This window comes from Monodelphis domestica, chromosome 6, assembly GCF_027887165.1.
Source record: "Monodelphis domestica isolate mMonDom1 chromosome 6, mMonDom1.pri, whole genome shotgun sequence".
Taxonomy (NCBI): Eukaryota; Metazoa; Chordata; class Mammalia; order Didelphimorphia; family Didelphidae; genus Monodelphis; species Monodelphis domestica.
This window is the reverse complement of record NC_077232.1, coordinates 14,615,792-14,640,450: the sequence shown is the minus strand read 5'-3', so window position 1 is coordinate 14,640,450 and position 24,659 is coordinate 14,615,792. Positions and strand designations below refer to the sequence as shown.

Below are 24,659 nucleotides of genomic sequence, written 5' to 3'. Positions count from 1 at the left end.
AGAACATTAACTGCTCAGGGGTAGGACAAGGTAACAAAGGATCAAGGATATTCAGGGAAATAATGAAAAAAATACAAAGGAAGGGGGCCTTGAAGTCCCAGATCTCAGTCTATATTATAAAGCAGCTGTCATCAAAACAATTTGGTACTGGCTAAGAGACAGAAAGGAGCATGAGTGGAATAGACTTGGGGCAAGTGACCTCAGAAGGACAGTATACGACAAACCCAGAGAACCCAGCTTTTGGGATAAAAATACACTATTTCTTAAGAACTGCTGGGAAAATTGGAGGACAGTGTGGAAGAGATTAGGTTTATATCAACAGCTCACACCCTACACCAAGATACATTCAAAATGGGTGATTGACTTGAACATAAAGAAGGAAACTATAAGAAAATTAGGCGAACACAGAATATTATACATGTCAGACCTTTGGGAAGTGAGAAGCTTTAAAACCAAGCAAGACTTAGAAAGAGTCACAAAATGAAAATAAATAATTTGGAATACATCAAATTAAAAAGTTTTTGTACAAACAAAACCAATGTAACTAAAATCAGAAGGAAAGTAACAAATTGGGAAGCAATCTTCATAAAAACCTCTGACAAAGGTTTAATTACTCAAATTTACAAAGAGTTATATCAATTGTACAAAAAATCAAGCCATTCTCCAATTGATAAATGGGCAAGGGATATGAACAGGCAGTTCTCAGCCAAAGAAATCAAAACTATTAATAAGCACATGAAAAAGTGTTCTACATCTCTTATAATCAGAGAGATGCAAATCAAAACAACTCTGAGGTATCACCTCATACCTAGCAGATTGGCTAACATGACAGCTATGGAAAGTAATGAATGCTGGAGGGGATACAACAATGTAGGGACACTAATTCATTGCTAGTGAAGTTTTGAATTGATCCAACCATTCTGGAGGGCAATTTGGAACTATGCCCAAAGGGCGATAAAAGACTGTCTGCCCTTTGATCCAGCCATAGCACTGCTGGGTTTCTACCCCAAAGAGATAATAAGGAAAAAAGACTTGTACAAGAATATTCATAGCCGCACACTTTGTGGTGGCCAAAAATTTGAAAATGAGGGAATGCCCTTCAATTGGGGAATGGCTGAACAAATTGTGGTATATGTTGGTGATGGAATACTATTGTGCTAAAAGGAATAATAAAGTGGAGAAGTTCCATGGAGACTGGAACAACCTCCAGGAAGTGATGCAGAGCGAAAGGAGCAGAACCAGGAAAATATTAGACACAGAGACTGATACACTGTGGTACAATTGAAGGTAATGGACTTCTCCATTAGGGACAATGCAATGTCCCTGAACAATCTGCAGGGATCTAGAAGAAAAAACCCTATCCACAAGCAGAGGATAAACTGTGAGAGTAAAAACACCAAAGAAAAGCAACTGCTTGACTACAGGGGTGGAGGGGATATGACTGAGGAGAGACTCTAAATGAACTCTCGAGAGCAAATACCAACAACACGGAAATGGTTTCGAGTCAAGAACACATGTGATACCCAGTGGAAACATGTGCCGGCTATGGGAGAGGTGGGGGATAGGGGGAAGAAAAGAAAATGATTTTTGTTTCCAATGAATAATGTTTGGAAATGACCAAATAAAATAATGTTTTAAAAAAAAGAATTTATAAGCAGAAAAAAAATGAAAATGTTACCTTGTTCAATTCGTTTGCTCATACTTACAGTGGGGTGTATGGGGTATTCAGGGAGGGGTAATATCTCTGGTATAGAGGGCTTGTCTTGCCCTTCTAGGGCATCTCTCCAGCCTCAGATCCCCACCTGACACCCAGACCTCACTTGTGGCTCCCATTAGCTGCTAGCATGTGGCAGCGGCCACACCCCGGGCAACAGCTTCAACCGGCCAGCTAAACATTGTGAGGGTAGCCATCAGGTCGTAGACCACTGGGGAACCAAGATTTTGCTCACCCAGCATGTGAAGCCTGCTTCAGCTGAGCAGACAGAAGAAACCAATAAGAAGGTTCAACGGCTGAGATGGCGACGCAGCAAAGCACTCTGGAGTGCTTAGGGCATGTTGGAGCACAAAAGACAACACGGCCATCCAATGCAGCTGAGGAAGTCTCTAGGTGTAAGGACCTTTCATGCCACTGGACCCAGGCTTCCAACGCCAAGAGAGTGGGACTGTCTCTGTGCAACGACTTTTCCATTTAAATCTCCTTCAAGCACAAGTGTCTTACCATAGATGAAAACGCACAAAGACAATTATCATCCTCAGTTACCGAGAGACTAGTAATTACAGTGGATCACAGCCAGATATGAAGAGGAAATGGATCTCATTTTTGGTGAGAAAGCCTTGTAATCTTTATTTTCTTAGTTGACACAGGGTGTCAATGATTATAAGCTATATTTTTTTTAATTTTTTAAAGACTTTTATTATATTTTTCTTGCATGTGCAATATACATTTTCAGTTTTTCTCTCTCATTTTTATATTTCTAGCACATGTCACCAGCATTAAGATTTTCTTTAACTTTTTGATTTTTCAGTAATACAAGTTTAAGATACATTGCTAATGCATGCCCCAAGACCTTGTGACTATAAAAATGATGCCACTAATTATTTTTTAAAAATTTGGGACTTTGCTTAATGATTCTGTCTGATTCCAGGACAAAATATACACAAAAGAGCCATTGCACAGTGCCAAAGAAGCACAAAGCTAAACTGCATAGTGCCAATCGAGCACAAGGTCAAAGAGATCAACCAATCCTGGTGAGACTGATATAATTTTGAGCCTAGACAAAGAGGAATTGAACGTATTTGGGGTTCGAGGTTGCAGCTGTTTAACATGTGTTCCTTGTTCCACATTCTACCAAATATACCCAAAACCTTGGCTCCTATAATTTGGTCCCCTTCTCTGCCTTTCATAGTGTGGTACCTTTCTGTAGACCTGGCTACTGACTGGGTAAATGCATCATTGCAAAATGATCTAAGCATCATTTTAATTGGGCCCTGATTCAAGGACCTGTTATAGATTTATTTTTCTTTTACTTAGAATTTTTACACATCAGACTTTGATAGTCTACGTTTTCATCCAGAAATATTTCTTTTTTATTTGGGTTTTTCTTATGTCTTTTTGATTTCTCTTACCAACTGATTCATATACCTCATAACTCAGCCATTAATCCCTAAATAATCCTGTGTTGTTTTTTGTTTTTGTTTTTCCCAATCACCCTCTTAAAGAGGGTAATGTAAAAAAAATATCATTATTTAAATTGCAAAGTTTAAATTCCTTTTGAGAAGAATTTTAGGTAAAGAAAGAGGCCACCTCTCTGAATCCAGAAACTGAACTGTTGGAGAAGACACCATGAAGAAGCCTCCAGACCACAAGCTGCACAAAAAAGAAATCCAAATTGGACTTTGGGTGTAGTTGATTGAACATTTATTTGTATGTATACTTTCATGCCAAAAGGGACTGCCCCCTAACTAGCTTTTTGTCAATGTATCCAGCAATTATTGGTTTTGTTCTTTATTTTCTCTTACTCTCAAATTATTGTAATCATTAAATTGATTATGTTTTTATGATCCTTTGGCGAAGTCCTTCTTCCCAGAGGATCAAACAAGGGGATATAAAAATGGAGACTTGAATCCAGGATTTCAGTCCAAGAAATCCTTGCTCCGCTTCCCCAGAATGCTTTGTAATCTCACTGAATTCTCACCTGGGCTGAGAACAAATGATTATTTAAAGGGTCTCTGCCATAGGCGGGGTGTCTTCTCTTTAGTGTTGCAGCTTGCAACTAGATGCATCTCTTTTCATAATATAGGTGAGGTTGTCTAGTCCTCTCTGTGCCTAGGCACATGCTTTCTTACGTATATTTTCTTAAATTCTCAGCCTTTAATAAAACTCTAAAAATATAATACTCTTTGCAGAGAGAAACTAATTTCTACCTGCATCAGTTTCCCTATTTTTAATCTTTACAAATCTCTTCATCATCTGCCAAAAAATATAAAGATTAAAATTAATATCCAGTACTCCAGGCATTCTATTTCATAGTATTTATTAAATATTTATCTTGAAGCATAAGGAGTTAAGGCTAGCAAAAACCAAGAGCTGCTCCTCCCTCCACCATGTATCCCAGAGACTGGTGGGTAGAAACTGGAACTTAAAATTCTCCCTATGTAAGGAGACACACAAACAGGAAAATGAAAAGGGTATTGTGGGAAATGTAGTCTCTAAGGTTCAAGATTCTAAATCAATACACTGGTTACTTAAGAGATGGGAGGTAGTGAAGTCAGGACACAAAGGACAGAAACTTCATCATTTTTTGTATTTGTTTTTCTGGATCATCTGTTACCTGGCTAAACTTCTTTCTCGTGATCTTGTAACAAGCATCTCCTATGGTACGTAATTTTCTCTGCCTCATCATTAGTGTATATAAGAAAGTCATATGTTTCTTCCTTAAATTTCTCTTAATGGCCAATGAATAAAATTCTTTGAACTTCTAGTCAGTTCTGTGGTGACTGATCCCATAGAATTTTAGTTCATAGCAAATATTCTGTGTAATTGTATTTGAAATATGCTCATGCAAAGTCTAGGCTCTCTGTACCCAGATACGTGAACTTATTTTATGAATTCTACCAGGCTAAGAAGATTCCTTAAAAATGTCCACCAAAGCAACCAGTTACTCTAGCATGTAGGAATAAGACATAGAATACAATTTTCACTAAAGGGTTCTCTACCTGTTAAGAAATAAATGTATCCTTCTTGCAACTGTGTGTATAATTATTCATGTGTAAATATAACATATTTTGGTCAGCATTCATTTGTTGTTAGAAGTTAAAACAAAATTGATCAATGAGATACTGTATATAAGCATCATAGTATTGGTAGTGTATAATTGAAAATGTGTTACCCTAAAAAAGAACTATATTTCGCAGGAGTCCATTGACTTCCTGTAATTATGTACTTCCTGTAGATATGGGATAATAGGCGGGGACAGGGAAGGTCCCAGCTCTTTACTTCCTGTCCTGATTTTGGTGGGGAAAGGGCTGATCAGCCATGGGCACATAGTCTTCATAATGTAGCTTCTTTATTCCTTGATTTCTAATGATCATTAACAAATCCATTAAAATATAACATTTCTATTATTAGTGATTATAATTCCCTTACCTTTGGTCTTGGAGCCAATGCACAGTATTGGCAGAAGGCAGATAGAAGAGTGGTAAGGGCTAGGCAATAGTGGTCAAGTGACTTGCCCAGGATCACACAGCTGGGAAGTGTCTGAGGCCAGATTTGAACATAGAACCTCCCATCCCTAGGCCTGATTCTCAATCTGCTTAGCTACCGAGGTGCCCCCTCTTCCATTTTTTTTAAAGATAGCCTAGATAATTTTTTTTTAAAGTCACTCCTGCCAAGGCTTTTTGCCCTCCCCACCCAGCCCCACAAACTCCAAATCTGTTTATAGTTGCTGCAAAATTTTTTCCTACTTTTTGCCCGGTTGCTTGCTGGCTCTACTGGTCTGGCTTTTTTTAGACTGGGGACTCTTGTTGAAGAAGAGTTAAAACGCTACTCTTGCCCCTCTGCCTGAGTCCTTCATTCTTTGTTCCTCCTTCATTCCTTGTTCCTTGCTGCTGATTATGGCATTGTTGACATTGCTTCCCCCAGCCCCTGACCACAATCACTTATTTGGCCCACAGTCCCAGGTCCCCTGTGGCTATGCTCATAAAATTGGCCTTCTGAACAGACCCTGATGGACCCCTACTGCTGTTGCTGATTGTTGCCAGCAAGAACCTAGGAGTCAGGGCAGATGGTAAAAACCTGGGGTGTTCTTTCCTTAGGCAACAATTAACCTGCCATGGCAGGGTAGCTGGGGAGGGTGGGGGGATGCGGAGAAGGAAGAGACTCTTCCAAACTGGAATGTGATTATAAACATGGCATATTCTATGAAAGAGCAGTGCATTGCATATTTCAAATAGCTTCTACCATTCATGAATGCAGTGATGCTTTCACTTATCTTACCTGCGATTCAAAGGAGACATTCATCTCCCTGCAACTCTTTGCCATTTGGGATGGCCCAGTTTGAGATTCCTAAAACCCATGTTCTCCCAGTACTGACAAAAGGAATCTCAAGGGAAATAAAAAGGAACTTTAAAGAGACTAGAGGTGAAATTTTAAGGCCTTTTCAGACTCCAAAGTTTTATAAAGTCCTCTGTGTTTTATTGTATTTTTCTGACTATTTTGTTTAAGATTTCATTTTGTCTTCAGTTCATATATTAATGTATTCAATACTATTTTGTTAACCTGAATCATTTTAATCTACTGTGTGTTTTAACTGTTAGATATATTCTGTTGCCTTTCTCATAGGGCTACTGAAGAAAATGTAAAAGTCCAAAAACAGTTTTTCCCCCATTTTTTATTTGTTAATTGTCACATTGATATTGTATGGACTCAACCTAGCTAACAACCTTTAGAGAATTTAATAAGGTAAGAATTTAATGGTGATTTTAAGGGGTTTTCAGAAATAATTTTAATTAACTAGTGGTTTCTGAATGGATTAATTTTTTCATACTTATATTTTAAGAACACTGTATTGGAGTTAGAGAAAGTAAGAAATATTCCTACCAAAGTGTTTATGTGAATGAGGAAGTCAAAAAGGGAGCTCCTGAAAAACCTCTTCAACTTAGTTGACTTCACCAGAAAAATGTAGATTTCTTGGTGATGTTCTAGACACAAATAAGTTTTACTTTGTTTAAAAATATATATGCCAAGGTTGAAAGATTTGCTGCATCTGTAAATATTGTAACAAATATCCATCAGTTTAGATAGGTTTTTTTTGTTATTCAGCAATTTATATGAAATATGATATTGGGTTTATTTGCTATTAACTGGGCTAATGTGAATTTGGGGGATTTTGGCACTCCTTTGAATGTGCATTATCTACTGTATTACTGTTTTATTCTGAAAATCATTTGTACTCACACAGTGATTATGTTAAAAAGGAAATGGGGACTTCTGGTCAAGATGGCGGTGTAGAAGCAGCGAAAGTTCAGACCTCCGAAACCCTTCCCTACCGATCACAAACAAAGTGCTCCTAGGCCACCGAAATTCAAGCTGAACAACAGGATAGACCTGGGGAAACCTCCTCCTGGACCTGGATCAAAAGGTACCGTACCCCAAAAGCCAGAACCCTAGATCACTCAGATCTAAGGGGTAGACAGAAAGAAGGTCCCAGGACCCATCCCCCCCAACCCAGAGTGCTGAGCCCAAGGCAGCAGCGGGAACCTCAGGGCTCTGAGGACTCACCTTGAAAGCAACCCGAGCCAGTCTCCGGAGCGCCCAACACAGACGGCAGGGAAGCATAGAGAGAAGGGGGAAGCCTGTGGCCCCCTGGCTGGGTTCTTCCCTCTGGGTCTCGGGGGAGGACCCAGCTTCTGGGCACCAGCTGAGCCCAATCCCATCGGGAGCCCTCAGAGCTACTGAAAGGACAGAGGGCTCAGGGCTGGCAAAGGGGTGGCTCCGAAGAGCCTACCTTGAAAGTAACCCGGGCCAGTTTCTGGGCACTCAACACAGACTGAGGAAGAGGAGGTTGCTGCTTTTCTCTTTCTTTTTTTTGGCTCCATGATCATTCAGCCCACACTACCTGAACCTAATCCCATCAGGAGCCATCAGAGTCCAGGCAAGCCACTACCCCTCCCCCCTTAGAGAGCAGGGTCTTCTGAAAGAACCAGTTGAACCTAATCCCATCAGGAGCCCTTAGAGCTGCTGAGAGGACGGAGAACTCAGGGCTGGCAAGGGGGGTGCTCCGGGGAGCTTGCCTTGAAAGTAACCCGGGCCAGTTTCTGGGCATTCAACACAGACTGTGGAAGAGGAGGTTGCTGCTTTTCTCTTTCTTCTTTTTTTTTGGCTCCGGGATCATTTGGCCCACACTACCTGAACCTAATCCCATCAGGAGCCATTAGAGTCCAGGCAAGCCACGACCCCTCCCCCCTTAGAGAGCAGGGTCTTCTGAAAGAACCAGCTGAACCTAATCCCATCAGGAGCCCTCAGAGCTACTGAAAGGACAGAAAACTCAGGGCTGGCAAAGGGGTTGCTCCAAAGAGCTTTCCTTGAAAGTAACTCGGCCAGTCTCTGGGCACTCAACACAGACTGTGGAAGAGGAGGTGGCTGCTTTGTTTTTTTTTCCCTTCCCTTTTTTGGCTCTGGGATCTTTCGGCCCACACCACCTGAACCTAATCTCATCAGGAGCCCTCAGAGTCCAGGCAAGCCACAACCCCTCCCCCCTTAGAGAGCTGGGTCTTCTGAAAAAACAGAAACCTAGAGGCGAAGTCAAGATGGCAGCCTAGAAGGAGCATAGACCTGGCAGCCTGGCCAGAGCTTTAGAGATCCTCCATATCTGCTCCAGCCGTCCAGGAAGTTTAAAACTCAGAATAAACCCATCCCAAATAAGCTGAACTCAATCCCATCAAAAGTCTCCAGAACATAGGGAAGCCCAGGCTCCCCATCCATCCTCACTGACTGCTGAACTTTAAGCCAATCAAAAGCCTCCAGAGGACAGGAAAGCTCAAACCCCCAACAACCCTCCCTCAGAGATTACACCAAGAGATCCTCTGTTAAAGCTCCAAGAGGGGAGACTGATAGAAGTCCCTAAAAAACAAAAAAAAATGAGAGGAACAAGAGCACAGACAAATACAGGGAGGAAAGAAGGGGTGAATTTGAACAAACAACAGAAACAGAAGAAAGAAACTACAATAGACAGCTACTACTCACCAAATGGAACAGAGGGGGAGAGATCAGCAAACGATAAACCAGAAATCCCAGCGAATTGGATACAGGCTGTGGAAGAACTCAAAACACAGCTAAGAGAGGCTGAAGACAATTGGGAAAAGAACTTAAAAATTAAGATAAGTCATCTGGAAACAGAGGCACTTGAACTAAAACAAGAAAATAGTGTCCTGAAAGCCAAAATCATCCAGCTGGAAAATGAGGCAAAGGAGATGAAAGATGAAGCAAAGGAGATGAAAGACGAGATAAAGAGGATGAAAGACAGTCTTCAAAGAAACTCAGACCAGAAGGAAAAAGACGACCAAAAAGCAAAAGATGAAATCCAATCTTTAAGAACCCGAGTAAAACAACTAGAATCAAGTGACCTCACAAGGCAGCAGGACACTATAAGACAAAACAAAAAGAATGAAAAAATTGAGGAAAATGTGAAGCATCTCATTCACAAAACAGACAATTTAGAAAATCGTTCAAGAAGAGACAATTTAAGAATAATTGGAATACCAGAAGACCACGACAAAAGAAAAAGCCTGGACATAATACTAGAGGAAATTATCCAGGAAAACTGTCCTGAAATCCTAGAACAAGAGGGGAAAGTGGAGATTGAAAGAATCCACAGATCACCCCCTGTTTTTAATCCCCAACTGACAACACCAAGAAATGTTATAGCCAAATTCAAAAACAATCAGATAAAAGAACAGGTATTACAAGCTGCCAAAAAGAAACCATTCAGATACCATGGAAACACGGTGAGGATAACACAGGATCTGTCTGCATCGACACTGAAGGACCGAAAGGCATGGAATATGATATTCCGGAAAGCAAGGGAACTAGGCCTACAGCCAAGAATAAAATACCCATCAAAACTGACTATATTCTTACAGGGGAAAGTATGGTCATTTAACACAACAGAGGAATTCCATGCATTCATAAATAAAAGACCAGACCTGAACAGAAAATTCGAAGTCCAACCACAGAATTCAAGAGAATCATCAAAAGGTAATTAAAAGAGAGGGGAAAAACAACAACAACAACAAAGGTTTTTTTTAAGAGACTCAATAAGTTAAAATGATATGTATCCCTATAAGAAAAGAGGTCATCGGCAACTCTTAAAAACTGTTGCTATCACCTAATTAGCTAGAAGAACTACACTCAGAGGGAACAGTGACAAACTGTATAGGATGAAAGGACAAGACATAAATAGGTATATAGAGATATGCATGCATAAATACTTATACATGTGTATGTATATATATATAAATATATATATACATGACTAAAGCTAAAAAAGAAAAGAGGTTATGACTAAAAGAAATGGGTAAAGAAACAAATGGGGGTAAATTTATATGTCACAAAGAAGCTCATGGCGGGAGGGGGGAGAACATCGATACACTGGAAGGGTAAAGAGGTCGGAGATAGGAAATATTCAACTCTTACGTACTTTGAAACTGACCCAAAGAGGGAAGAACAATCCAATCCATTGGGGAAGAGAATAGATTTGCGCCCTATAGAGGAGTAGAAGGGTAAAAAACAGACTGGTGGGGAGGGAAGCAGTACAAGGGAGGGAGAGGGTAGGGGGGGAATTTTTAAAAAGACTACAGGGGAAAATAAGGGAGGGAATTAGAAGGGAGGGGGGTAGAAAGGGAAATACAAGGGGGACTGATTTAAAGTAAATCACTGGACTAAAAGGTAGAGCTGAAGAAGAAAGGTTAGAATTAGGGAAGGATATCAAAATGCCAGGGAGTCCACAAGTGACAGTCATAACATTGAACGTGAATGGGACGAACTCACCCATAAAACGTAAACTAATAGAAGAATGGATTAGAATCCAAAACCCTACCATATGTTGTCTCCAAGAAACACACATGAGGCGGGTAGACACCCACAAGGTCAGAATTAAAGGATGGAGTAAGACCTTCTGGGCCTCAAGTGACAGAAAGAAGGCAGGAGTGGCAATCATGATATCTGATAAAGCCAAAGCAAAAATAGACCTGATCAAAAGGGATAGGGAAGGTAATTATATTTTGTTAAAAGGGACTTTAGATAATGAGGAAATATCACTAATCAACATATATGCACCAAATAATATAGCACCCAAATTTCTAATGGAGAAACTAGGAGAATTGAAGGAAGAAATAGACAGTAAAACCATATTAGTGGGAGACTTGAACCAACCATTATCAAATTTAGATAAATCAAATCAAAAAATAAATAAGAAAGAGGTAAAAGAAGTGAACGAAATCTTAGAAAAATTAGAATTAATAGATATATGGAGAAAAATAAATAGGGATAAAAAGGAATACACCTTCTTCTCAGCACCACATGGCACATTCACAAAGATTGACCATACATTAGGTCACAGAAACATGGCACACAAATGCAGAAAAGCAGAAATAATAAATGCAGCCTTTTCAGACCACAAGGCAATAAAAATAACGATCAGTAATGGTACATGGAAAACCAAATCAAAAACTAATTGGAAACTAAACAATATGATACTCCAAAACCGTTTAGTTAGAGAAGAAATCATAGAAACAATTAATAATTTCATCGAGGAAAATGACAATGGCGAGACATCCTTTCAAACCTTTTGGGATGCAGCCAAAGCAGTAATCAGAGGTAAATTCATATCCCTGAGTGCATATATTAACAAACTAGGGAGAGCAGAGATCAATCAATTGGAAATGCAAATAAAAAAAACTCGAAAGTGACCAAATTAAAAACCCCCAGCAGAAAACCAAACTAGAAATCCTTAAAATTAAGGGAGAAATTAATAAAATTGAAAGTGATAGAACTATTGATTTAATAAATAAGACAAGAAGCTGGTACTTTGAAAAAACAAACAAAATAGACAAAGTACTGGTCAATCTAATTAAAAAAAGGAAGGAAGAAAAGCAAATTAACAGCATCAAAGATGAAAAGGGGGACATCACCTCTGAGGAAGAGGAAATTAAGGCAATCATTAGAAATTACTTTGCCCAATTATATGGCAATAAATATACCAATTTAAGTGATATGGATGAATATATACAAAAATACAAACTGCCTAGACTAACAGAAGAGGAAATAGAATTCTTAAATAATCCCATATCAGAAAATGAAATCCAACAAGCCATCAAAGAACTTCCTAAGAAAAAATCCCCAGGGCCTGATGGATTCACCAGTGAATTCTATCAAACATTCAGAGAACAGTTAATCCCAATACTATACAAACTATTTGACATAATAAGCAAAGAGGGAGTTCTACCAAACTCCTTTTATGACACAAACATGGTACTGATTCCAAAACCAGGCAGGACAAAAAAAGAGAAAGAAAACTATAGACCAATCTCCCTAATGAATATAGATGCAAAAATCTTAAATAGGATACTAGCAAAAAGACTTCAGCAAGTGATCAGAAGGGTCATCCACCATGATCAAGTAGGATTTATACCAGGGATGCAGGGCTGGTTCAATATTAGGAAAACCATCCACATAATTGACCACATTAACAAGCAAACCAACAAGAACCACATGATTATCTCAATAGATGCAGAAAAAGCCTTTGATAAAATACAACACCCATTCCTATTAAAAACACTAGAAAGCATAGGAATAGAAGGGTCATTCCTAAAAATAATAAACAGTATATATCTAAAACCATCAGCTAATATCATTTGCAATGGGGATAAACTAGATGCATTCCCAATAAGATCAGGAGTGAAACAAGGATGCCCATTATCACCTCTACTATTTGACATCCTACTAGAAACACTAGCAGTAGCAATTAGAGAAGAAAAAGAAATTGAAGGCATCAAAATAGGCAAGGAGGAGACCAAGTTATCACTTTTTGCAGATGACATGATGGTCTACTTAAAGAATCCTAGAGATTCAACCAAAAAGCTAATTGAAATAATCAACAACTTTAGCAAAGTTGCAGGATACAAAATAAACCCACATAAGTCATCAGCTTTTCTATATATCTCCAACACAGCTCAGCAGCAAAAACTAGAAAGAGAAATCCCATTCAAAATCACCTTAGACAAAATAAAATACCTAGGAATCTACCTCCCAAGACAAACACAGGAACTATATGAACACAACTACAAAACACTCGCCACACAACTAAAACTAGACTTGAGCAATTGGAAAAACATTAACTGCTCATGGGTAGGACGAGCCAACATAATAAAAATGACTATCCTGCCCAAACTTATTTATCTATTTAGTGCCATACCCATGGAACTCCCAAAAAATTTCTTTACTGATTTGGAAAAAAGCATAACAAAGTTCATTTGGAATAACAAAAGATCAAGGATATCCAGGGAAATAATGAAAAAAAACACTAATGAGGGGGGCCTAGCAGTCCCAGACCTCAAACTATATTACAAAGCAGCAGTCATCAAAACAATTTGGTACTGGCTAAGAGACAGAAAGGAGGATCAGTGGAATAGACTGGGGGAAAGCGACCTCAGCCAGATAGTATACGATAAACCCAAAGATCCCAGGTCTTGGGACAAAAATGCACTATTTGATAAGAACTGCTGGGAAAATTGGAAGACAGTGTGGGAGAGACTAGGAATTGATCAACACCTCACACCCTACACCAAGATAAATTCAAAATGGGTGAAAGACTTAAACATAAAGAAGGAAACCATAAGTAAATTGGGTAAACACAGAATAGTATACATGTCAGACCTTTGGGAAGGGAAAGACTTTAAAACCAAGCAAGACATAGAGAGAATCACAAAATGTAAAATAAATAATTTCGACTACATCAAATTAAAAGGCTTTTGTACAAACAAAAGCAATGTAACTAAAATCAGAAGGAAAACAACAAGTTGGGAAAAAATCTTCATAAAAACCTCTGACAAAGGTTTAATTACTCAAATTTATAAAGAGCTAAATCAATTGTACAAAAAATCAAGCCATTCCCCAATTGATAAATGGGCAAGGGACATGGATAGACAGTTTTCAGATAAAGAAATCAAAACTATTAATAAGCACATGAAGAAGTGCTCCACATCTCTTATAATCAGAGAGATGCAAATCAAAACAACTCTGAGGTATCACCTCACACCTAGCAGATTGGCTAACATGACAGTTATGGAAAGTAATGAATGCTGGATGGGATGTGGCAAAGTAGGGACATTAATTCATTGCTGGTGGAGTTGTGAACTGATCCAGCCATTCTGGAGGGCAATTTGGAACTATGCACAAAGGGCGATAAAAGAATGTCTACCCTTTGATCCAGCCATAGCACTGCTGGGTTTGTACCCCAAAGAGATAATGGACAAAAAGACTTGTACAAAAATATTCATAGCTGTGCTCTTTGTGGTGGCCAAAAATTGGAAAATGAGGGGATGCCCATCAATTGGGGAATGGCTGAACAAATTGTGGTATATGTTGGTGATGGAATACTATTGTGCTCAAAGGAATAATAAAGTGGAGGATTTCCATGTGAACTGGAACAACCTCCAGGAAGTGATGCAGAGTGAGAGGAGCAGAACCAGGAGAACATTGTACACAGAGACAAACACACTGTGGTATAATCGAATATAATGGACTTCTCCATTAGTGGTGGTGTAATGTCCCTGAACAATCTGCAGGGATCAAGGAGAAAAAAACACTATCCAAAAGCAGAGGACAAACTGAGGGAATAGAAACACCGAGGAAAAGCAACTGCCTGACTACAATGGCTGAGGGGACATGACAGAGGAAAGACTCGGAGTGAACACTCTGATGCAAATACTAACAACATGGCAATGGGTTCAAGTCAAGAACACATATGATACCAGTGGAATCACACGTCGGCCACGGGGGGGTCGGAGGGAGGAAAAGAAAATGATCTTTGTCTTTAATGAAAAATGCATGGAAATGACCAAATAAAATACTATAAAATTTAAAAAAAAATAAAAAAAAGAAAATGAAAAAAAAAGAAAAAAAGGAAATGGATCTCATATTTTGGGTGAGAAATCTTTATACTCTACATTTCCTTAGCTGACACAGTCTGTCAATGATTATAAGCTACATATTAAAAAAAAAAACTTTTATTATTGTTTTCACTTGCATGTGCAATACATTATTTCAGTTTTATTTTTCTCTCCTTTTACTATTTGAAGCACATGTCAACAGTATTGAGAAGATTTTTCTTTAACTTTCTTTGAATTTGTAGTAATATAAGTTTAAATATATATTTGCTATAATGTGAATGTATACCCAAAAGCTTTAGTGTATAGAAACCTGCCATTTATTAAAAATAATTACGGGACATTGCTTAATGATCCTGTCTGATTCCAGGACAAGAGAATACAAAATGAACTTGCACAGTGCCATAGAAACACAAAGCTAAACTGCATAGTGCCAACTGAGCACAAGGTCAAAGAGTACAACCAATTCCAATGGGATTGATATAATTTTGAGGCAAGACAAGAGGACTTTAACTTGTTTGGGGTGTGAGGTTGAGGCTGTTTTGACATATATCAGAGGCAGGTTTTCCTTGTCCCACATTCTACCAAGTATCTCAAATTTGCCTCCTACCTGGCTCATATTCTAGTCTCTATTCTGTCTTTCATAGTGTGGCAACTTCCTGTAGACTTGACTGCAAATGGGTAAGTAAATTAATACTGAGGTTTGTCCTAGATACTTGTGGGATAGAAATTATTTTAATTGAATCCTAATATAAGGGCCTGTTTTCAATTTATTCTTGTTTACTCAAAAGTATATGTACATAAACTTTTGCTATTTTGATTCTGATTTTGAATTTTTTCTTTCTCCCATAAAAGCTTACTTTTTCTTCCATTTCTTTTTCTTTTATGTTTATCTTTTTTTCTTTTGATAACTGATTCATATACCTCATAACTCAGTCATGCATCCCTAAGTTATCCCTGTGTTATTCAACATCTTCTTCAGGGGGACATGTATTATTTTAAATTGCAAAGTTTAAATTCTTTTTGAGAGTAATTTTAGGTTAAGAAACTTGCTACCTCTCCAAATCCAGAAAGTTAACTGTTTAGAGAAGGCACCATGAAGATGCCTGCACAGACCACACATTTCACCAGAAGATCCAGAGTGAACTTTGGGATATGGTGATTTGACCTGTGTGGGATTGAATGCATTGTTTTGTATGTATCCTCTAATGCAAAAGGGCACTGCCTCCTAACTGCCTTTCTGTAAATGCACTTAGCAATAATTGATTTTGTTCACTTTTCCTTTTTCCCCCAAATTATTGTAATTTCAAAGTTGGTTATGTTTACAAGATCCATCAGAGAAATCATTCTTCCTTGGTTCTTGAGGTGGGGTATATAATTGAAAATCTGTTACCCAAAAATACCCTACATTTCCCAGGAGCCCACTGACTTTCTGTCATTAAGTACTACCTATGGATAAAGGATATTAGGTGGGGTTGTGGAAGGTCCCAGCTGTTTACTTAATGTCCTAAGCTTGGTCGTGATAATGGGGATTGTTTGAACTGGCTGATCAGCCATGGATACATGATCTATATTTTGAATCTTCCTTATTCCTTGATTTCTAATTATCATTAAAAATCTTTTACAATATATAATTTCTATTATTAGAAATTATAATTAAATTTTTACAGTAGTATTGTGAACCAGCACTGAATAAATATGCTAAATTTGAGTTGAGTTCATGGAACTCTCCTACCACATAGAATTATATGCTGAAAAATGTGTATAAAGAAGAATATCAATATTTTCCCCAAGATTATTATATTAGAATTGGAGTAAATGGTGATGATCTAAGGGAATACCATGGTTTTTACATAGAATGTCATATAATCAAATAAAATAGAGAAAAATAGGGAGCAAGATCTCAAATTGAAGTCTCAGATCATTGCAATGTCATACAAAGATAGATTATTCATCATAGAATAATGTATTTTTTATTTTAGTATATGGTTTGGGTTTGGGGTTTTATAAGATTATTCACTTCCAAATATGTATACTATGGAAATATATTTTGAGGAATAATATATGTATGATCCAGATGGAATTGTATCTCAACTCCAGGAGTGGGGAGAGAAAAAGAGAGGGAGAGAGCATGAATAATATAATTTTGGAAAACAAATGCAAATTTGTTCTTAAAATAAAATAATGATAAAACAAAAACAAGTGTTGGGAGTAGTCTGTGCCAAATTCTAGGTTGTGAGAGGATGGTTACCTTCCAAGAAAGAAGCGGGTATGCTAGAAGTTCTGATAGATCTTTTGCCTCAGTCTGAAGCATTTGGTGGAGAGTATGAGCCAATAAATAAACTCCATTGTAGATATTAGAACTCTCTTCCTTTGTGGTCTTGTCAAAAAAAATAGGAGGTACATCTGCAAAGGTCAAACTTTCATCACACTGTTGAGAAGTCATATTTAAATTCTTTCTTTCTGAAAGTAAACAATGAAAGACTATCTCCCAGTAAGACTTTAGGAAAATGTCCTCAGGGTTGGCACGGGGATGCACACTTTTTAGGAAATCTATGAAACCAGGAATCTCTCTCTTGAATTGAGAAAATATTAATGTACCATGAAAATTGCTCATCATTTCATCATCAGAATATGCAGAAAAATCCCAGGAAGCACTGATGACAAACATCTTCCCATAAAATGCGAAAATCATCAATAATTCAGAAAAAAATTTAAGGGAAGCTGTATTTCCATAGATGAAAATCACATTGGATGAGGACCCAAGGATCCTAGCCAAGAATTTAATATCATCATCTCCTTGTTTAAATTTTTCAGAAACTTGTTCTGTAAAAGCCAGACATAAACCATTCCAGGTCATCTCGTCTTTTAGATGCTTGGAGAATTGCTCCCCTGTCAGGTCACCTGAAAAAATCAGCCCCACCCAAGTCCAACCAAAATGTAGCATCAGTTGAACTGCTGCCAGGTGTAGAGTGGATTCCCTGCTGCCCAGCTGATAGACATATGGATACAGGACCTCATCAGACAGGAGAAGATCAAACGAGCCATAGCTGAGCTACATGAATAGAAAGAAGAAATAACTGGAGTGCTTATATAGAGGCAATTTCTGAGTTCTTTCAATTTCATCTCAAGCAAATATCAAAGTCTCATACATTGAAGGTATTGAAAAATTATCTTTAATATAATTGGATAGATCTTGGCTACAATAGTTTTAATAGAGTTCAATTGTCTAGGAAGACTTAAGATTCAGATCACAACATGACAGAATTAAGAACTGAGACATTTTGAAAGGAACTCCTAATCTCTACTGTATAAAATATCCTTTTACTCATATGGCCTCAAACAATTATCTCTGTTTGAAACTTTGAAATGAAGTAATATCATTTTCCTTTAAAAACACTACACCTATTCTTTTAGTGCCTTTTTTCTTACATTCTTTTTTTTTTCAAAATCAGCTTCTATGGAACATCTCCTCATTGCTCCAAATTCTTTTATTGTGATGCAAACAGAACAGATTTTAAGTATCTTGAAGGAACTTACGAGTTCAATATTGGAGCACAGTTATATGTCTTAATATATTATCTTAATTGATCTCATCATTTTTTTAACTTTATACAACAACCCTTCCTTTATCCAGCCTTTCTGCATCGAGGATTTTATTCATGTCAAGGTAAGAAGGAGAATTTGAAGGACGAAGAGTTTTTAATCACTGGACCACAAAAGTTCCCAATCAAGTGTATATAAGATGTATATAAGAATAATTTGATCAACCCTGAATAAGACTCAGCCTTAATAGGAGTTGCTAATCCTCCCCTGAAAACCCAATACCTTTTTAATGTCTATCAACACTCATTTGTAGCTACTAGGAGCTCTAGCATGCAATGTTACCACCTACTAGTAAAACTATTGGCAGACAGTCTAAACCTGGTGGAGGGTAAGTGTCCAGCCCCATCCACAGACTCAGTTAGGAATGAAATGCTACTGCATCAAAATGGGACGATGAGAACAATTTGTTCCGAAGGCTATGAAGGCAGCTAATGCAGTAGCTATTGAGCAAAGGTAGTACAAATGTAATTTATGAGGATAACATAATTAGTGCACCCCTTTCTGACCCAACAGAATAATAAAAACTACATAAAATTATGAGGATACTTTCATTTTTTACTAATTGTATTCTCCTTATTAGTGACTTTTTTGTATTATGAATATCACATGACACTGTATTCTCAATGTGGTTTGAATGGAATTGTACTGAATCCTAGTTGGGAAATTAGTCATTTATTTGAGTGATCCAAACTTCAAAGGAATGTTGATATTCACAATTGCTACTCATAGGAAGTTGCTAAAAAAAGGGGGATGATGCATCACCATCACCAAGATCTTTGAAGAATAAAACTGTGTAACTACCAAAGGGCAATGTAAAGAAACAATGACATTATAAGTGAGTTGTGGCAGGGAAACATCAGGGAATTTACTGAAATATGTAATTTCTTACTTTCCTAATGCAAATACCCATCTTCCTTGCCTATGGAGGGATGAATTTGGACAAGCAAGTAAATGGAGACCAGACTTTGCACTTATTCAACTCTTGATTCCGCTTCATTGTCATGATGATGACTCTATATCCAGAACACCCAGGGTTTTTTCTTCTTCTTCATCATAATATTCTCTGAAGATCCAATTAGAAAATGCATATCAAGCACTTGATATTATTCCCCAGAAATGAATTTACTTGAAAATATAAATAATTTGTGTTTAAATAATACATCACATATTTAACAAACCAAGCCCAGATTAAAGAAGGGAACAAACTCTGAGCTGAAATTTTAAAATCACTGTAAAAACAGAATTAGAAAATAATTATTAAAACAGAGCATAAGGGATAGACAAATGCTTCATATATGCAGGATAAATGTACAAATTAATTTCACAATATATAGAAGCATAGTCCTTACCCTGGCAAATTTCTGTTCTGAAACTGAAAAAAAATAACCTCTCCAAACTCTTCAGAATTTTTCTCCCATATGAAAAAGTGAACTGAGAGGATAGGACTACTTCTTATCAAGATATTTATTTGATTCAAAAACATCACTCAAAATGAATAATTCAATATAGCATCACCTAAATTATAGGACAGAGTTAGTTCATTCATGGAAGGGACATCTTTTATCTACTTTTTCTATTTCTTTTTTCAAATCTGTGCCTAGGGCTTCTTGATGAATGTGAATTGACTCCCTGGTGCCAGTACAGATTATATAAAGAGTTGTGTATTATAAACTCATAGAGTGTATGGGGTGAAAATGGGCAATAGTATTGCCTCACTTACCTGTGGGACTTTATATAGTCCTAACAAAGTGGCCATGGCCATGGACAGTGTAGATGACATCCCTCCAATGACAACGATTGATTTGTGCTGCCTGTCACAGCTATAGTTAGGGATCGTTGGCCCCTTCCCTGACAACCACATCAATGAGTTCTCCACAGCCAATCCACTTTCATGGAAGTTATTGAGCAGCTGGTATCCCAGAGATATGTTGGGCAGCAAATGGGGGTCATTGTTGATCTCATCCACAGTGAATTGGACAGTGAGAAAATTTTGATAATGTTTGAGCATGTATCTAATGTGATGAGGAAAAAGTAAGAATTAGGCACAACTTGGCAGGCAGTGGAAAGGACTAACCACTTGTCCTATTATCTGATTTTTGTATGTCATATATTATTTACATATTTATTTGTAAAATGCCTTTCCATTGCCAAACACCATTCCTGGAGCTAGAAATTTAAATATAAAATTTAAATTCTAATTCATATTTTTCTATAAATTTGATTCATAGGAAATAACTTGTATACCTATACACACACACACATATATATATATATTTATACATTTATTAAAATTACAAAATATATACAAAAATGTTAACAAAGAAATTTCAGGAATTTAGTTAAAATAACTTGAAGACTCAAAGTAAAATCCTCATTGTATGTAGTACAAATGGCCAGCTTTAAAGGAAGAAAAAGTATTTTGATAGAGTAATCATGAGAGCATCTTTCAGACATACGTAACAGACTGTGTTGAAATAGCATGAAAGAGCTGTGATTTCATGGCTGAAAGAAAGCAAGAAAATCAGTTTAGACTCAAAGTCAATAACTTGAAAAGGATTGTCGGGCAATAAATCTTTAAAGGAAAATTTCTTTTGTGTCAGGGACTGAAAAGCTCTAATATTGCAATAGATGTGTTCTAATTTGGTACTGTTGGGCATAATTAGCCATTGATGTTCCTTTGTTCCTGGAGCCAAGGAATAATATTGGCACAAACACTCATGTCATCAAATATTATTCCAGTAGCTTTGTGGAGACCCAACCATTCCTACCCAAAACTAAACTTTCCAAGACACATCAGGTCTTCTGCTTTCTTTTAAGGTTCAAGACACCACTGTATCCAAAAGGAATTCCATCAATATTTACATCACTTAAGCCATTAGGAGATCATTCTTTCTAAAAACTCTAAATTTCTCTTTTGGCAAATTGAAAGCAGCTCTCATGTTTATTGACTTGATTCAAGAGAATAAAAGATGAAGTGAGTTGTCCAAATTTACCACCAATTGTACATGATAACCTTTACACATTTCTCCTAGGTTTCCACATCCTCTTCAACCATCTGTTGAATTTTCTATAATGCTGAATATAACATAATCCTCCAATAGTGGTGTGACTAGAATTTTATACTGAGAGACTCTCACTTTCTTTGTACTATAAGAAAATTCTTCTCTTCCAATCATTTCATTTCTCTCTAAATTTATCCAATATTTTCCCCTCATTTTAATCATGTCAGTCATTTTATTTTGCTGTTGTTAATTTTAGTGGCAAAGTAAAGACTGCATATAACACAGCCAAGTCTCTGCTTACTTGATTCTTTTGCCATCACCCAGCTTCCAGGACTGTTTTTGTTCTAATTTTACATTCATTCTTTTATTAAAACTTTCTAGCTACGTTTCTTCTGAAAACAGGATGGATTGCAGTCTTGTTCTTCACCAAGCCCTTAAAAATGGTGGAAATCAAATTATTGCCTTTGGAGGACATATTGGTGGAAAAGTCTGGGGTCCTCCCATTATATTCAGAAGAATTGTCAGTAACTAACATTGAAGATGTTTAAAAAGAGAATCCTTAACAGTTATTAGTTTGAAGAAATACTTTCTTCATAACAAAACCTAATGAGATTGCTGAAATACTTTCTCCATCCTCAGTGTTGTAGGTTCATAATAAAAACAAGATGAAGAAATTCTGGCAAAACAGAAGATAATTATCAACTCATAGAAGGACTAAAAGGAGTACAACTTTGAAGAAGACTATGAGGATCCATAATATCTTGTCATATGTAAAGGAAAAGAATAATATAAGAGTAAGGGAAATAGTTGTGAGTGATTTTCCATGCCCATGACTTAGCAAAACTCCCCCTGCTGACTAGATAATACATGTGAGAGGAATAAGAAATATCATGCATTTCAAACAATATATTAGATATTGGTTGGATATATTCTAGAAAAGAACACAATGCCATTTACATGGAGCACATTGTGATAACCATTTATTGGTGATTCTAAAATCAGATTAAATCACCATCTTCTCTCCTAAAACTAAAGAAAAAATAAGAAGGTTGAAAAAGAGTCAGAAAGAAAAATAGAGAAATCAGAGTAAAAAGATTGGGATTAATAAAAAAAGTAAGGGGATTTTACATACTTACTCTCTAGAGGTTGCAAAAGAGCAATCTTATTCAAAAGGGGAATTATTGACACAAACAATAATCTCAAATATAGCTAACTTTGCCATGTTCTTAATTGACAAATTATTCAGGCATCTAAATACAGGGCCGTTGTGGACATTTAAAACTTAACATTGCTTGGTATTTTATTCATATTTTCTAATATATTATAATGATAAAACCTCAATAAGCAATTACTTTCATCAACTTGTCCTAAAGTCCATAAAAGCTTTTAGGGAAAGATAAACATTTTGTAAATTTCTACTGTTAAATCTCTTTCAGACAGGTAAGACATGAAGCTTTTGGTTGGATAAAACTTTAGTGATTGTAGATTTCTGAATTAAATCTCTTTCCTGGTGTCTTAGTAAGTCAATTGTAGATTCTTCTTCCAATTTGGTACATCAGATTCAGAGACTGCCCCTGGCAAACTTATCCAATCAGAGGATAAGAAATTGATTGCAAAAACTTCCTCACCAATATGTGTCTGAAAAGAAGTCTGTCTCTCCATGTTTGAGACTCGTAGCCTTTTCTCGAATAAGGGTATTCTTGGGGAACCTAATTGTGCCACTTGAATCCCAATATTCAGTGTTTTCCTTCCCTGATTTGTCTACCTAATCATTTCCCTTCATGACTATCTTCCATCCATGGTGACAAATTCCTCATGATCTGTGTTGCCACATAGTATGTATATATACTTTCAGTCTGCCTGTTTCCTCCACAATATACATTGCAAAAGCCTATGATTTTAACTGCTTCCTGAATATTATTTTCCTCGTAACATTCAAAGCCAAATCTTTTCCTTACCCAAAGCTGTGAGGCCAGGTGAAGGACAATTCTGCCCACAAGACCAGTCAGTCAGGAATGAGAATGATGACATTTCAGCAATGAGAAAAATAACACAGAAATATCAACTTACGGTATTTCTACAGCTAACGGTACTGGAGGGGATTTGAAAGACTTCTTGTCAATCCATAATTCAGGGTTCAAATACAAGGACAGGAAGGCCCCTATAACGATGTCTCCTTCCTTTGTATAAGTGAGGCTATAATCTCTTTTTAAGTGACAAGGAGGATTCCCAATCTGATATTCAGAAAATAAACCCTGAAAAATCAGGATGAAAAATAATCTAAAGAAAAAGAGCCCCAATTTCCTCAAATCCATGTCCAAACTGCACAATATATGAAGTATTAAAAAAAAGAGAAGTCTAATATTGGGCATCTTTTTTCATGAATCTACAGACACATTCTCTGTTTCTAAAGATTTTGATTTTTTAATAATATTTTAAACTGTTCTATTTTGAACAGTTCCTCATATCTGGGAAATCCTAATAGGAGACATGACACAGGCTTCTATTGAAGATAAAGGAAAAAGATAGCTGAGTAGGGTATATTTATGAGACATTTTTGCCTTCTGGATATTTTTCACCTTGTTCCCCATGGATAGGGAGTGGAAATGTCCTCATCTTTATGCCTCTGGAGTGTTAGTCAAAAAATATGTTGACCAGAGTCTGAAAGTGAGAGCATCTGGGGACCGTCCTGGCCTGCAACTCCCCACCTGCATCCTCCTTCCAGAGTTAAAAACTCAAGTGATGAAATAAGTTTGGCCACCTGCTTCCCTGTTTCAATCTCTGCTGTATTAGCAGCTTCCCTGGGGTTTGAGAGGTCAAAAGTGCTGTTGACTGAAGAACTTCTGGAGTGAGACTTCCCCTCTCACCAATCTAATTCACTGCAATGACTTGATATTTCCAGATATTACATCAGGCAGATTCCAGCTTTGTATGAAGAAGCCGAAAGTGTCAGTGATAGTTTCCATGACAAGGCCCGACAGTTCCTAGATGGGGTTGAATCCAGCTGTGATAACACACACTAAGTGAATCCTGAATGAACCTATACATAATAGTAATAAAAAGCATTTCAACAGTTGATGATAATCTTACCATGAATTTTTCTTCCAGAGATTTTGATCACAACCCAGATATACCTGTCCATTCTGGAAGACTCTTTTCTTAATCTTCCCATCAGTTTCCCTTTGTGGGACCACCACTTATTCTACATGTATACCTAATTTATCAACACAGGCAAATGTTACCAAAGGATATGCTATCACTTCATCTATTTGCTACAGCTGTCATGTGATCCAGGCTACTTATGTTTTTCACCTGCTAAGGAGGAATGATGATGTCTACACTAGTTTCCTTTATATGGCCTTTATTATTACAAATCCCACATTGATA

The 24,659-nt window shown here is 37.2% G+C and overlaps 1 protein-coding gene across 2 annotated transcripts in view; it reads right to left on the bottom strand.

Annotated features, from left to right (window-relative positions):
- VN2R630 (vomeronasal 2 receptor 630) overlaps positions 1–23,587 on the bottom strand; it is a 32,704-nt gene extending 9,117 nt beyond the window's left edge. The window contains exons 1-3 of one of the 2 annotated variants that reach the window (XM_016422766.2): positions 23,343–23,587; positions 19,991–20,282; positions 16,916–17,719 (exon numbers count right to left, since the gene is read on the bottom strand). In XM_016422766.2, the coding sequence (XP_016278252.1) occupies positions 16,916–17,719; positions 19,991–20,282; positions 23,343–23,587 (1,341 nt within the window). Of the gene's footprint in view, positions 1–16,915; positions 17,720–19,990; positions 20,283–23,342 lie in introns of those variants that run through there. The other variant, NM_001099579.1, reaches the window with a different exon arrangement.
- Positions 23,588–24,659: the final 1,072 nt, after the last annotated feature.